General features: G+C 42.7%; 1 protein-coding gene across 5 annotated transcripts in view; it reads left to right on the top strand.

The window, feature by feature from the left end:
* Positions 1 to 15,992, top strand: part of TMEM68 (transmembrane protein 68) — a 77,025-nt gene that overhangs the window by 37,947 nt on the left and 23,086 nt on the right. For all 5 annotated transcript variants that reach the window (XM_068237397.1, XM_068237392.1, XM_068237396.1 and 2 more), the window contains 2 exons: positions 4,193 to 4,569; positions 15,285 to 15,452. In XM_068237397.1, coding sequence (XP_068093498.1) covers positions 4,245 to 4,569; positions 15,285 to 15,452 — 493 coding nt within the window. In that variant the 5' untranslated portion in view covers positions 4,193 to 4,244. The remainder of the gene's footprint in view (positions 1 to 4,192; positions 4,570 to 15,284; positions 15,453 to 15,992) is intronic.

Below are 15,992 nucleotides of genomic sequence, written 5' to 3'. Positions count from 1 at the left end.
CGGCTGCGCAGTCCGCATAGCCTTGAGTACGGCTGCGCAGCTCTAAGGCCAACCCCCCGATCCACGCAACAGACTGATTCCTGTAGCGTGGCTCGGGGGGGGGGGGGGGGGGACGGTGGCCTTAGAGCTGCGTGCGGTCGGGAGCCGTTCGGGGGGGGGGGGGGCTATTGAGCGGCAGGGACCTGGCGGAACGGTGCGGACGGCGTCCTCCGTGCCTTCCAAACTGATGCAGGTATCTAACTTTTTTATTATTTTTTTTCTAAATTTGGCCTCGGAAGTCCTTTAAGCAATACCAGTTGCTTGGGTATCCTGCTGATCCTCTGCCTCTAATACTTTTAGCCATAGACCCCGAACAAGCATGCAGCAGATCAGGTGTTTCTGACATTATTGTCAGATCTGACTAGATTAGCTGCATGCTTGTTTCTGGTGTTATTCAGACAATACTGCAGCCAGATAGATCAACAGGTCTGCCAGGCAACTAGTATGGTTTAAAAGTAAATGAATACAACAGCCTCCATATTGTTCTCATTGCAGTTGTCATTTACAACTTGATACTTTAAAACAAGCCTGTGAGTTTTACAATGGCGGAACCCCGCCCCCCCCCCCCCCCCCCCAAACAAAGCATACTTACCTCGTTGAGGGAAGCCTCTGAATCCTCCGCAGGTTTCCCAGTCCCCCTCCACCGGGCTGTACCAGCTGTGGGACCCCCGAAGCTTGCAGCTGTGCTCCTATATGACAATAGGGTGTGGCCACACTGCATAGGTGAAAGATGCTGCTCTTGCTCCGGGTAGAAGAGGTGGAGCCTATTCGGCTCCATGCTAGTGTACATGCACGAGCTGCCTGCACAATCCAGCAGAGCTCCTAGTTGACGGGCTTTGGAGGGTCTCAGCGTTGGAACAGCGTTCAATTACCAATAATGGGCACCTTAATACGGCTAAGGTTCCTTTCCTCTGACAGGAGTTTCCCAGCAGCCCTCTACATCACCCTCCAAGAATCACTGACCCTGCATTTAGCCAAATATTAACTGTCATCACGTCTTTGTGTACTTTAAAGTGACTCTGAACACAAAATGAATAGTCTTTCCCATAGTTTTGTAAGTGAATGAAAATGTTTACTGCCATTTGTAGGTTTTAGTATACTGTATGAAGGGTTCAGGATTCTCCTAGGAGAATAATCACTGACCCTGCATTTAGCCAAATATTAACTGTCATCACGTCTTTGTGTACTTTAAAGTGACTCTGAACACAAAATGAATAGTCTTTCCCATAGTTTTGTAAGTGAATGAAAATGTTTACTGCCATTTGTAGGTTTTAGTATACTGTATGAAGGGTTCAGGATTCTCCTAGGAGAACAATTACCAGAAAGCATCTCCACAGCCTGTACTGTGAACACCTTGCCCTTCTCTGTCTGTATTGAGCTATAAGACCCAAACCATGTAAAAACCCAGCTATTGGACAGCTGCTCATAATTCATAGGTCACATACAACTCTCTACTCTGCAACATGTTGGCGTACATGCAACACCTTTACCTGGCCATTACAATCAACTTTAAATGGTATACCGTATATACTGTTTTTGTTTTGTTTTGTTTTGTTTATTCCATATGTCAAGGAGAAAAGGGGAGGAAAGTTCCCAATTCATGATGCAGGCAACAGGCTCATAGAAACAGTCCTTATAGTTGCTTTCACCCATGTCCGCATTCCGCCAATTGGTTGATGACAAAGGCGAGTAGGGGCCGTAGAGTTTTGCCTATCTGTACAGAAGCAGCGGTGGCCAACGCATGAAGTGCCATCCCAGAACGTGCATGGACCCTGCGGATGCGCACCTACCTAGGTTACCGACCTGACGAGCACGTGTCTTCCCCTCCCCCCCCCCCCCCCCCCCGTTTACCCTCCCAGTGACCTTGGAACAACTTAGACCTGCATAGGAACCATCTACTTTTTGGACCTGGCATGCCCTGATCCACTTACTAATGGTACTTACTGTGGTATTGGGCCTGGGGTTGTTTCCCCTTTCCTCCTTTGCCCTTATAATGGGCCTTTTCCCTCTTTTGCCTCTTTTCCCTGCCTCTTTAGGGTAATGTAGGTACGATCCACCACAGCATCCTCAATCCCCCTGTATATTTCTTGCCTCCCCTTTTGAGTAAAAGTAAAACCTGAAGAGGTAGAACCTTCGATCCTCCTAGTACAAACAAAAGTGTTAAGCCAAATAATGCATGTGATCCTTTAAAGGGAACCTGAAGCGAGGAAAATTATTTAAAACATGACGTATCTGCAAATGAATATTACATACTAACCTCACCGTCAGTTCCTCTCAGAGGCTCACTATTTTCTTCTTACAGTGATCCCTTCCAGTTCTGACAATATTTTGTCAGAACTGAAATATAGCAGTTGCTGTCAGTTATATATCAGTAGCTGTCAGTTACAATTGAATGTGCAAGGTAATGTCCATGTTTCCCTATGGCTCAAGTGGGTAATATTACAGTTTAACAGTGTGCTGACCAGTAAGCTGTAATAGGGAATGGCCATTTTTAAAATGGAGGACGGAGAATTCCATTGATCTCAGTGGACAAACGGGAAGCAGGAGAGGAGAAAGAGATTGGGGAGTAGACTACACAGGAGGTTAGTATGACCTGTGTATGGTTATTTTGACTTTTATTTTCAGTTCAGGTTCTCTGGGTCAGTGAACATGCATAGAGGTGAGGTTTTAAGGTCGCAATAATTAAAAATTAGATTTTAATTCTACAGATAGTGAGCAGTAGGAGGAAACGTCTAGGATGGGTAGTGAAAAGATATGAAGCCTAGAATAGAAGCAAGATAGCATAACGTCCTTAATATATTCACTGTTTTAAATATCACGATGCACTGATGTTATTATGCACAGGTATTTTTACCTAAATGAGTTATTTCACAAATAAATTGTTTCACTAAGGTTTGATACGTTGAGCCTGCACAATGACGACACGTGTGATGTGCTTCATATGAAGCACTCTGAAATGACAGCGTCGCTGGAACGCACGTACACTCAATTATCTTCCTCACTTCCTATTTACTATGGAACGCTTAGCACGCCTGTTGTCGGGGAACATCCAGTTCTCACCTATGATGCACCAAGCACTGTCAACCAATAGGGGCTGCTCTGGGCGGGACCCGAGAGGTTTATCCCGGAAGCTCTGGCATGCCTCTGTTTACACAGGATAAAGCACATGAACAACCCCGGTGCGGCGCGAAACGGCTGTTGTGCCACCCCGTCCACCCCTGGTCACCCGCACTCCGCAAACTTCATAACTGTCTACAGATGCAGGTTTGACGTATCACTTATAGACTGTATGCCTATCTGTACGTTTTTATGGAACACGCCTGAGTTTCCCAATAAAGCAGTTGAAGGGACGGTGCCTGGTCTTCCTCTGTGTACCAATGCATAACTTGTCTTTCGCTCTTTTTACCGGATTCACGCCCTGACACTGAGGACTCAGACCTACAGTAAAGTGTGGCAGGGAGAAGTGTGAGCAACAATAGCAGTTTGGCAGGCACACAGGGAGCACCTCCCACCTCCATAGCTGAGTGCCGGATAACCTTTTTCTACAGTGTACTTATAGTTACTTTTAGTACTTCCAGTTACTGCCGACACTAAAGTGAGCTGATTCTCCCAGAATGCAGTGTTGCTGTGACATTTTAAACCTTTTGGTATGACACCAATAGTGAGAATGACTTCTTCCTCTGGGTCTCAATTTGGCAATCCGTGTCTTCAACATTTATTCTGATGGGTTTCCCCAGGTCTAGTCAAAACTTGTATAAAGAACTGGAAATATTTGGAGAATTTTGTCATGTTGCCTATATTTTGAAATTTAAAAAAGCAGTTTATAATGTGTGTGAATGTTTACAGTGTGGTTTGTGTTGGAAATGTAACACTTATTACCTTGAACTGCAGTATAGTATAACAACCATAAGATGTCACTGTGTGTAAAGTGCAAGGTTGATCTGAATGGGATTGCTTTCCTGTATTCACTCTGTGTCCTCTCTGTTCTAAGCAAGCTGCACTTTCCGATGGTTGTGTATGATATATATCTGCATGTTTTTCTTAAGTAAAGAGTTCTAACTTGTTAAACTGGGTATCTGCCTGTACAAAATACTAAGCTTTAACAGTTTGTCTATTTGGTTTTAATATTAACTTTACCTTTTATGTGCCATAGCATGGATGGTAGAAGTCTATGAGGAACCTTTTGTTTTGGGCCACCTCAGAAGATGCCAATCCAAAACGAGCCATGCGTTGCTGCTGCAGATCTTGCCTACCTGACTTGCCTCATGCAGATGTTTCTGGACTGGATGGGACTTGACAATCTTGAAGATTATCTGAGCTACTTAAAGTACCTCTTGTGGGTCTTCACACCGCTGATAGTAGTATTCATACTGCCCTTCGTCATTGTCATTTTTCTCTACCTGTCCATCCTCTTTCTCCATGTGTACAAGCGCAAAAATGAACTGAAGGAAGCTTATTCCAACAGCATATGGGATGGCGCCCGGAAAACACTGGCAACTCTTTGGGATGGTCATGCTACAATATGGCATGGTAAAATATGGCCAAAATATATATATTATTATTATTATTATTATTGATTTATAAAGCACCAACTTATTCTGTGGCGTTGTACAAAGTAAGAAACAAACATGGAGTACATAATAATACAATGGCATACACCTAGTGTAGACACTGGTATAAAATCCAGGATTGGTAATTACAGCGGCAGGTTACAAATGTAACCTGCAAAATAGAAATTTGCCTTCTTAATACATATTTGCAATTATTCAGGTTGGAGTGAGCAAATGAGGTGTCCCACAGTGTATTACTGCTGATTATACAGATCATCCCTTTGATGTCCCTGAAAGCTAAAGTGAGCATATGAGGTCTCCCACAATGCACCACTGCTGAATATGCAAATCATCCCTTTGTTGTCCGTGAAGCTAAACACACCACCAGAACCACTGGAATGCAATGATGTGTCAGCTTAAAGAGAATCTGTATTTAAAAAATGTAGCATAAAAAACATACCTATGTGTTCGGGGACATCTCTTATTACCCTCTGTCATCATTTTGCCGCTCCCCGCCGCATCAAGCATAATTAAAAAACAGTTTTTTTATAAACTTTGTTTATAAACAAAAAATGGCCACCAAAACCGGAAGTAAGTCAACAGAGCTTCTTTTCCCCTGCAGCTCTAATCCACTGAAGTGTGACAGGCTGTTTGTTTCTTCTGAGCCTGCAGACTCGAGCACTCTGCCTGTTACTGGGATTGCTCAGCATGTGACAGTCCAGGCAGCTCATTTCACAGCCTCACAGAGGACGATTTATCCTGGTTACAGCTTGTTTTTACAAGCTGTAAAAAGCCTGCTCCCGTCTGCAGGCTCAGAAGAAGCAACCAGCCTGTCACTCTGTACGCAGCTCTCTCCCTGGTCAGCCTCAGAGGCAGCTCTCACTGACAAGAGAGCAGAAAGGCTGCCTAACGTAAATAACACACACACGGGAGTGTGCATAGAGGGGGCGTGCATAACAGATCAACAACACTGAAGAGTTGGCAGCCTTCCAGACACAGGGCGACAAATCCGACAGGGGAGAGATAAATTGATTTACTACAGAGACTGTGATAGTAGAAAGTGCTGCAGTAAGCCAGAGCACATTAGAATAGGTTTAGGAACTTGTCGGATAGTAGAATAAAGGCTTAAAATTTTGTTACAGAGTCTCCTTAATTGTACAGACACACTAATCCAAAATGCATACAGACTGTTTCAGATTAGTTGATCCTCATCAGTGCAAGGCATGGATTAATGTGACTTTATGTGGTAGGACTTGAAACATCCAGAGTTACAGATTGCCAGCAACCTCATGGTGAGTCAGAACTCATAGGAGTGTGTAAGGGGCTAAAAAAAAGGACCAAGAAACCCACTTACTAAAATGCTATGTAAAACAGAAATTTGCTTTCTTAAAACAGAAGGGGTTTGCAATTATTCAGGTTGGCGTGAGAATATGAGGTGTCCTGGTTCACCATGAGCTTGCTGGGTACTCTGTAACTCTGGGTGTTTCAAGTCCTACCCCTTAGAGCCACGTTAATCCATGTCATGTACTGATGAGGATTATCTAGTCCTAAACAGTCTGTATGCATGTTTATTATTATTTATTTTAAGTATTTATATAGCGCCAACATATTACGCAGCGCTGTACATTATATTGTATATTGCATTATATTGTATATTGCATGTTGTATTATTGTGGCTATGTACAATTAAGCTGAGACATCATTGCATTCCAGCGGTTCTGTAGGTGAGTTTTGCTTCTCTGACAATAAAGGGATGATTTGCATATTCAGCAGAGGTGCATTGTGGCAGACCTCATGCTCACTCCAACCTGAATCATTGCAAATACCTTCTGTTTTAAGAAGGCAAATTTCTGTTTTTCATAGCATTTTAGTAAGAGGGGTTTTTGGCCTTTTTTAGCCCCCTTACACACTCTTCGTTCTGGTTCACCATGAACTTGTTGGGCAATCTGTAAATATAACATGATGGATAAATTGTATAACAAATAGCATGACACAAAATGAATAACAAATTCCAAGACACAAAGGGTGAGAGAGCCCTGCCCTTGTGAGCTTACAATCTAAAGGAACAGGGGGGAACAAGAGATGTGGTAGTATACAATATTTATACCTAGAAGCGGTTCATTTTAGGTTATCTAGTATGGAGTATAACTTGGTCAGTGGTCGAAGGGGGGGAATGGCCTAAGTTAGAGTACATGCTTGTTGGAAAAAGTACGTTTTGAGGGAGTGTTTAAAGATTTGAAATCTTTCAATGCTTCCCTAAAATTCACTTTTTGGAGAGTGAAGGAATGTGTTTCGGAATGGGATTCCAGAGGAGGGCTGAATCATGTGAGAAGTCCTGTATATGTATATCTCTGTAAGCTCTGAATATGCCAGTGCAAAACTCGTTTTGGGCTTTAGGGCTGGTTCACACGGGCGTCTGCTGAGCTTTTGCTTGGCATTGCGTTCAAACGCCAGCGTTTAAAAGCTAGCTTTTGAAAGCTTTTGAAAAGCGTTCAAGGCTAGCAGTTCTGGTCTCTGCTATTGTTTCCTCGCGTTTACTGCCTCTGAAAGCAGCATGTTGCTTTTGAGACTAGCCGCACTGCTGGGATCTACTGCCAGGCTTTCATGAAAGCCTGCAAAAGCCAGCTCTAAACGCTCCCATTCACTTGCATGGGATGGCAGTAGATCCCAAAAAACGCTGCGTCTGAAACGCTGCGTTAAACGCCACAAAAACGCCCGTCTGAACCAGCCCTTAGGGCGTTGCAGTATTCCTACTAAAGAGTGGTTTAAATGTCTTAAAGCGCAACCCAAAATTTGAAGACACAAACTCAGATTTTACTTATTTTGCCACTGTGCGTGGAACCTGGTATTTTGGCATTTTTTCTTTTAAATCGAACAAGCTTGATATAGACTAGTTCCTCACTATACTACACAGTCGCTGTGGTAACTGTTTAACTTGGTTTCAAACTTGGCCTGAAGTCTCCAGACCTCACATGCAAAAAAAGATAAAGTTCATTTTGCAGATCTGTTAAAATTTTAATAGGAGTTACTTGTTTATAGGAGGCGACTGTTTAACAGTCTTTTAAATTTTTTTTAATTTTTTTTTTTTGCTGTGGAAATGACCGCATTTAGAACTGTATCTGTAGCATGGCAGGAAACTTGTCCATTGCTGTCATCAGCTAGTGCTGAATGAAATTTGGACTTGCTGTGGTCCCCGAATCTACCAAACATTGGTCCTGAGGCACCTAACTCTGGTAAATGTTATCATTACTAGTGCAGGGGGGGCACCAGCTGTTAACCTATTAGTGCCACGTGTGTTACTGCAGTAACTGGCACGTTGCTATGGTAATGAGCATTACCCCACATTTTACCATAGCAATGTGCATGTTAACCTGCTTTAATGGGTTAATGGCCGGTGCTCCCCCTGTGCTAGTAACGCTAAAGTTGAGCACATCAAGTTGGGAGCACATCAGGTCCTTTGGTTCTTAATCATTTTTTTTTCCTAGGTGATATTTTTTCACCTAATGACTAAAATGCCTTTTAAATATGGTGGACCGTTGTACTTCCAGTATTTGAAGTTACCATAGTTTTAACTTTAGAACCAATGTTTCAGTGCTCAGCATCAATCCACGGAGATAGAATAAACTAAAGTGGAATGTGGAACTTGCTGTCTCTTAGTAAGGGAGGTAAATCCTGTGATGATAGAAGCCGAGGACTAACACTAGATCCACCGTTAGGCATTGACAAATTAAAATTGTATGTGTGTACTGTAGAATCCTGTTTTAGTAAAGTTCAAAAGAACCGAACATCCATGGCAAATCAAATGCAAGAATACACTGCCTCATATTGTAGTATAATATAGTAAGTAAGCCACAGAGTGCAAAGAATGTATAATGGCCTTCATATAAGTAGCAAACAAACAGTCCAGAGTATTTACTTAGTATACAGCAATCTCTCACACAGCCCATAAATAGCTGCAGCACGGCTGTGGACCTAAGTAGGAAGTGAGCGCCAGTAGAGGGAATTAACCACTTTCCCTCCCTGGGGATGAGTAACTACGTCCCTGCATTTCCCCATATCGCGTTCCCTACCGCCGGCGATCGTTAGCCGGGAGATCGATGAATGGGAACACAGTTCCCATTCATTGGTCTAAGTCCCTGTGTGAATGAACGCTGCCATCAGTGAGATGGTGCCCTCACTCACAAAAGCAGATACTTACTGTATTCCACGCCTTATAAGACGCCCCGGAATATAAGACGCACCTAGGTTTAGAGGGCAAAAACAAGAAAAAAAATACTAAACCTGATGCGTCCATATTCCAGGAGTGCCTTGTACATGTTATCTTATCCCTCAAATAGTATCCTATGGTGTCCCACATGTGTCCTCATGTCTCCCCATGTGTCCTCCTGTGTCCCCATGTCTCTCCCATATGTTCTTTTGTATCCTCCGTGTCTCCCCCATGTCTCTCCCATATGTTCTTCTGTATCCTCCGTGTCTCCCCCATGTGTCCTCCTGTGTCTGCATGTCTGCCCCATGTGTCCTCCGGTATCCCCCATGTTACCTTCTGTCTCCCCCAGTGTCCTTCTGTCACCACCACCATGTCTCCTCCTGTCTCTGTTTCCCCCATGCATCCTCCTGTCCTCACCGCATGGTCCTCCTGTCACCCCCATGCGTACTCCTGTCTCCCCCTCCATGTCTCCTCCTGTCAACCCCATGCGTACTCCTGTCTCCTCCTGTCCCTTCAGTCTCCCCCATGGTCCTCCTGTCACCCCCACCATGTCTCCTGCTGTCTCTCCCATGGTCCTCATGTCTCCTCCTGTCGCTTCTATCTCCCCCGTGTTCCTCCTGTCACTTCCATGTAACCCTATGGTCCACTTCACACCCCACTATGTCTTTTTTCCTTTATCTCCCCCATGGTCTTCCTGTCCCCCGCTTGTGTCATCAGCTCCCCCGCCCCCTCCCCTTGTGTTGTGTGCCGGCCCCCCCCCCCCTTTGTGTGTATATCGGCAGCTATTTACCTCATCATTAATGACGCGTCATTGGAAGCTGGCACTAGAGGAAACCGCACACAGAAGACGGAGGTCTGCAGTCCACGCGGGCATGATCGATGAGGTAACCAGCTGCCGATAAACACCCGGGGGGGGAGGGTCACACAACACAAAGGGTGGGGGCGGAGGCATGTGGGAAGCTGCGGACACGTGGGGGACAGGAGGCAAGGCAAGCCATGGCAAGGACAGAAGAGACAGGAGGAGGAGACAGGAGGATGCACTCAGGCAGGGAATCCCCGACGTGGCGATGGTTTGTATCGGCGGGCGTTCGGAAGTCGGGGATTCCCTGCCTTTGCTGTATAAGACGCAGGGACTTTTTCTCCCCATTTTTTGGGGGGGAGAAAAAGTGCTTCTTATACGGCGGAAAATACCGTACATGTCCACATATTGCTTCCTGTTTGTGTAGTTATACTATGCATAAGGAAGTTATGTGCAAGGATATCTTGTGGCCAAATACTGAAATTTCATCTACAAACCCAATAGTTACACCAAATTTTTTTTGTATGTCAAGGGGGTATGTTACTGTTACTTTTTAAATTATGGGCTTGTAATAAGTGATGGAAACAAAACTGAAGAAATGCACCTTTTATTTCCAAATAAAATATTGGTGTCATACATTAAACTAGGGAAAAATGAAAAACAATAACCGGGGCAAATAAAATGTGTGGGTTTTAATTACGGTAGCATTTTATTATTTTAAAACTATGATGGACGAAAACTGAGAAGTAACATTTTTTTTCAATTTTGCAGAATAAAATTATTCTTAGCAAAAAGTACCCTTCTAAGAAAGCCTAATTGGTGGCGAAAAAAACAAGATATAGATTTTCGTTATGATAAGTAGTAATAAAGTTATAGATGAATGGAAGGAGTGCAGACAGGAGAACATTGCTCTGTTTTTTTTTAAAGGGAATAAAGCCTTGGAGGTGAAGTGGTTAAAGTATATGGAGAGCCACTTACCCAGGGGTTGCCCCAATCGCACTCCTTGAAATGACCGCTGCGCCAGTCTCGTGCGTATGCAGTGCTTCCTCCGAGCACATGGCTATGGATTGTGGTTTTCATTTGTTGCTTTATTTTTTGGTTATTTCCCGTTTTAGTAAACTCTATGTAGTAAACTTCTGGCTATTGTAAACTCATTCCCCAGGTCCCAACCATGAATATGCAAATGTATAACAAATCCTGTTCTGGTACACTTCTGATATAGTAAACTACTTAGCCAGGACCATTTAAGTTTACTGTATCAGGCTTTAGACACTTGTACATTGCGAACTACCTGCCAATTAACTTGCAGTATTTAGTTTAGCTAGCAGCTGGAGAGACAATAAACTTTCAGAGCTGCTGTTTTTAAATTCCAAGCAATTCTGATATGGTTCACTATAGAAAACCAAAAGCTATTCTAATTTCAAATCCCCCACAGCTCTTGTGAATTGAGACCTGTACTCCTGCTGGGGAAATTGTTCTCCTACCAGTGACAGCAGAACAGGAAATGGAGAAACTCCTCCAACAAGGAACTTGCTATGTCAGTGAAATCCAGGGCTTAAAGAAAACCTGAACTGAAAATTAAAAGTCAAAATAAACATACACAAGTCATACTTACCTCCTGTGTAGTCTACTCCTCATTCTATTTTTCCTCTCCTGCATCCTGTTTCTCCACTGTGATCAATGGAATTCTCAGTCCTCCATTTTGGAAATGACCATTACCCCTAACAGCTTCCTGGTCAGCACACTGTTAAAGGGGAACTTCAGCCTAAACAAACATACTGTCATTAAGTTACATTAGTTATGTTAATTAGAATAGATAGGTAATATAATTTTTTACCCACCCTGTTTTAAAAGAACAGGCAAATGTTTGTGATTCATGGGGGCTGCCATCTTTGTCATGGGGGCAGCCATCTTTTTGGTTGAAAGGAGGTGACAGGGAGCAGGAGACACAGTTACAACTGTCCTTTGTCCTGATAAACCCTCCCAGCTGCATGCGCTAGGCTTCAAATGTCAAATTCAAAATGTAAAAAAAAAAAAATTTGCACCAAAACAGCAGAACGAGAGCAACAACATCAGAAATCCCATCATGCTTTGCACAGCATCAGGGGGAAAAAGCCCGGGCAGTTTTCTTCTGTGCAGCTAAAAATGAGGTTTGGATAAGAGAAACAAAGTTCTGATGCTGTGAAACTGTTAAAGAAACACCAGGCCTTTTCATTGCTGCTGAGTCGATTTTTAGTCCGGAGGTTCACTTTAAACTGTAACATCCCCCACTTGATCCATATCGAAACATGGACACCTGAGTTCTCCTCTCAGCTGTAACTGACAGCAACTGATATATAACTGACAGCAACTGATATATTTCAGTTCTGACAAAATGTTGTCAGAACTGGAAGGGATCACTGTAAGAAGAAAATGGTAAGCTTCTGAGAGGAACTGATTGCAAGGTAACTATGTAATGTTCATTTGAAGTTGCCTCATGTGTTTATTTTAAATAATTTTACTCAGTACAGGTTCTCTTTAAAGGGGAACTGAAGAGAGAGCTGTCGTGTTTATTTCCTTTTTATCAATACCAGTTGCCTGGCAGCCCTGCTGGTCTATTTCTCTGCAGTAGTATCTGAATAAAACCAGAAACAAGCATGCAGCTAGTCTTGTCAGATCAGACTTATAAGTCTGAACCACTGAAACACCTGATCTGCTGAATACTTGTTCAGGGGCTATGGTTAACAGTATTAGAGGCAGAGGATCAGCAGGGCTGCCAGGCAACTGGTATTGCTTAAAAGGAAATAAACATGACAGCCTCCATATACCTCTCTCTTCAGTTCCCCTTTAAGGAGAACTTGAGGTGGCTGAGAACACAGAAGAGAGATACTTGCCTAAGAAGAGGAAGACCTTTGGATCCGGATCCCCCAAAGGCTTCCCATGTTTTCCTTGCCCCTACTGCCGCTGCCCGAGACTCTCCTGAAGATGGCAACAACTCTCCTCTTCATGCATGAGCGTGGCCCTGCTTGTGCAATTGCTGTGGCTCTGGATTAATGCGCAGGCACAGCCATACTTTCACAGGTGCAGTTTGGCCAGACTTGTGCATGAAGAGGAGCACAGTCTCAATAGTTAATCCAAGAAGCTCTGCGCACGGCAACTGTGACAGCTAGGAGGATGTGGGAAGCCCCTGCTGGATCCAGAGGCTTTCCTCTTCTTAGTTAAGTATCTGTGTTTTTATGCCTAGCCCACCTCGGGTACACTCTCTAAAGGTGGGTACTAATGATACAATTTGCCGAACAATCGTTTACAAATGATTCTTTGTATGACCGATTGGAAATTCATCCTTTGGGACCACTAATGGACAAAAATACCTCCCAACCAATCCCATCAGATTGAAGGGATCAATCCGAAAATTGGATTGCATTCATTAGATTGGTTAGGACATTTTTACTTCCATTAGTTGTCGTAAACAATCATTTCCCATCATTCATACGAAGAATCGTTCGTAAACAATCGTTGAGCGAATTGTATAGTTAGTGGCCACCTTAAGCCTGGTACACACATGCAATCTCGAGTGGCCAATTTTACCACTTCCATGGCGTATGAGAGCTTACACAGTCTCGCCAAAGTATTCAGAATCTGTTGGCTCTCCTGCAAGAATATGACAAATTGGACAATCAAAATTGTGTGAATTCAGAAGTTCAGAACGCTCTAAAAGTAAGAAACGTCCACTAGTAGACAAACGCACAAAGGTGCCGTGTCCAGTGCTCCAGAACTATCACAACACAGCGCTTGATAATTTAAAATTCAGTAGCAGATAGATCCAGCAAGCCTATATCCCCTTCACCTCACCCCACACAGGTGCAGACTCTCAGAATAAACAGAGCAAACTGTCATGCAGCACTCAAAAAATAATCCCAGCCTATCTGGTCTAATGGAAAGCTGATGGAACTCTGGATCCTATATGTGGTCTTTCACAGTGGGCAGCATATAAAACAAATAAAACTGATAGAGTAAAACCCTTTTGCACACTTTAATAACAAGAAAAAGAGGATTCATAGCACTATGAGTGTGCCTGGGTCACATTTTGAGTCCTCAGTGATGGGAGGGGACAGAACCGAGTTGTCAGACAGCAATTCTCCTAACGCTAGTATACTTGTTGTATGAACCTTAGTTGGTCATACCATGTCAAAGTTGAGTTTTTTGTTTGATGTTTTTAATATGGTTGTTAACCACATCCCAACCACAATTTTTTATTTTTTTTTTAAACAGGAGGATCAGACATACCAAGCCAGGAAAAAAAACACATATATAAGCAGATAAATAGTTGATCTACTTAAAGAACAGAGAAATTGTACTGTCCACGTTTTGATTTCAGTGAATTTTAAATAGTAAATGTAGAGAATTTTGTTCCAGGCAGGGCCCATGTCTTTTTCCCATAGTCTGAAGCAAAATCCTCACATCATTTCCTCCCTTAAGTTTTTTTTTTTTCTTTTCTAATCTGCTGTGTCATCTCTGGCTTGCTTGTGAGCACAGGATCATGTTGCAGTCTCAGCCTGTCACACTGAACTGTGCTCAGACCAATCGGAGAGAAGTAGGAATGTGGGAGGGGAAATGACAAGCTTTCTCCAATGGCAATGACAGAGAATCGAGCAAGGCTGCCAGATTAGATTTATTACAGCAGAAAGATTTCAGAATAGATTGGAGTTCTTGCAAAGCAGGGTGAGATTCCTGGCAGCATTACAAACACATTGCAGTGTTTAAATGGAATTTGATTTTGTGGCTGACGATCTCTCTTTAAAAACCAGAGCACTTTTCACAAAGCTCCTCCCATTCATTCACCAATAACTTTATTACTTATCACACCAAAATGATCTATATATTGTTTTTTTCGCCACAAACTAAGCTTTCTTTGTGTGGTACTTTTTGCTAAGAATTGTATATGCATTTTTAGGGGCATAATAAAAAATGAAGAAAATTCTCAGTTTTCGGTCATTATAGTTTTGTTATAAAATGTGCTGCTGGGGTTAAAACACACTCATTTTATTTGCCCATTTTTCCCGGTTATTACAACATTTAATTTGTGACCCTAGTACAATGTATGGTGATATTTTACCTGGAAATACAGGTGTATTTTTCCTGTTTAATGATATTTTTTTTGTAATACTATATTAGTAATTAAAAGCCTTTATTTTCAAAATTAACAATAAATAAAATACAATTACTAAAAAGTCCATAAGGTGTTAATTGCCGAGTCTCGCTAATGCCAGGTTTTCATTAATCACAGGCACTGTACTATGATTGGGTTTGGGAACAAGATGTTCCCATTCACCGATCATGGAATGTTGGGATATTGACATATACGAACGGCAGTGGCGTGTCGATGGGGAATGGCCAGGTAAATAAACACGTATATCTACCCCCTTGGTGCTGAAGTGAAGTCCACAGGGGCGTAGATATACATATCAGCGGTGTGGAAGTAGTTAATAAAGTATGTAAAAGGGTATTACACTATCCAAGTACCATTTGTGTGTGATACACGCACGCACGCTACGTTTTTCCAGTTTTGTTCACTTCCACAGACTTTTTTCTTTTCTCCTGTTTCTGGCTATAAAGTTGTGTAGTGTGTGTGTGTGTGTAACTGTATTGTTTTGATAGAATAATATGCCTTATTGGCTTAGTAAATCCCATCTTGTATTTTTCCACACAGGTTATGAAATTCACGGCTTGGAGAAGATCCCCGATATTGGGCCTGCGTTGATTGTGTACTATCACGGCGCACTACCGGTAGACTATTATTACTTTGTAGCAAGGGTCATTCTCCTGAAAGGCAGAACCTGTCACACGGTGGGAGACCACTTTGTCTTCAAAATACCAGGTAAGTAATCACGCAGCGCAGGTGGAAGCCACTTACTAGAAAGAGAGCTGCTCCTGGAAACATATCATTTATAGCAAATGAAAAACCCAATACCTTGTTTAGTGTCACTGCAAATGGGAAGACTTTACACATAACAGTCTGCAAAATAAGTTAGGGAGGGACATGAAACCACCTGGAGGGGGAAAAAAAGAGAAAACTATATAAACAGTAGTATGAACAGCTATTTACAGTATCAGTGCTTTGGTTTGTTTTTTTTGTTTGTTTTTTTCAGCTCACCGGTAGGTAATAGTGGTGGTAGGACTGCGGTGTGGAGTTTTACATAGGGCCCTCTCAGGCCCTGTACAGCACACCATGTTCCAAATTATTATGCAAATTGTATTTCAGTGTCATAAAGACTAAATATTGTTTTTCAGTTAAATTCCTGGGTGGAATTGTGTTTTAGGTTCTTTTGATCACTGAAATCAATCTGACACCTGTGATAATTAGTTTGCCAGGTGAGCCCAATAAAAGGAAAAACAAGTAAATAAGGGTTCCACGATA

This window comes from Hyperolius riggenbachi, chromosome 5 (genome assembly GCF_040937935.1).
Source record: "Hyperolius riggenbachi isolate aHypRig1 chromosome 5, aHypRig1.pri, whole genome shotgun sequence".
NCBI classification, from domain to species: Eukaryota; Metazoa; Chordata; class Amphibia; order Anura; family Hyperoliidae; genus Hyperolius; species Hyperolius riggenbachi.
The sequence above is the reverse complement of the archived record's forward strand: the minus strand, read 5'-3'. Positions and strand labels throughout refer to the sequence as shown.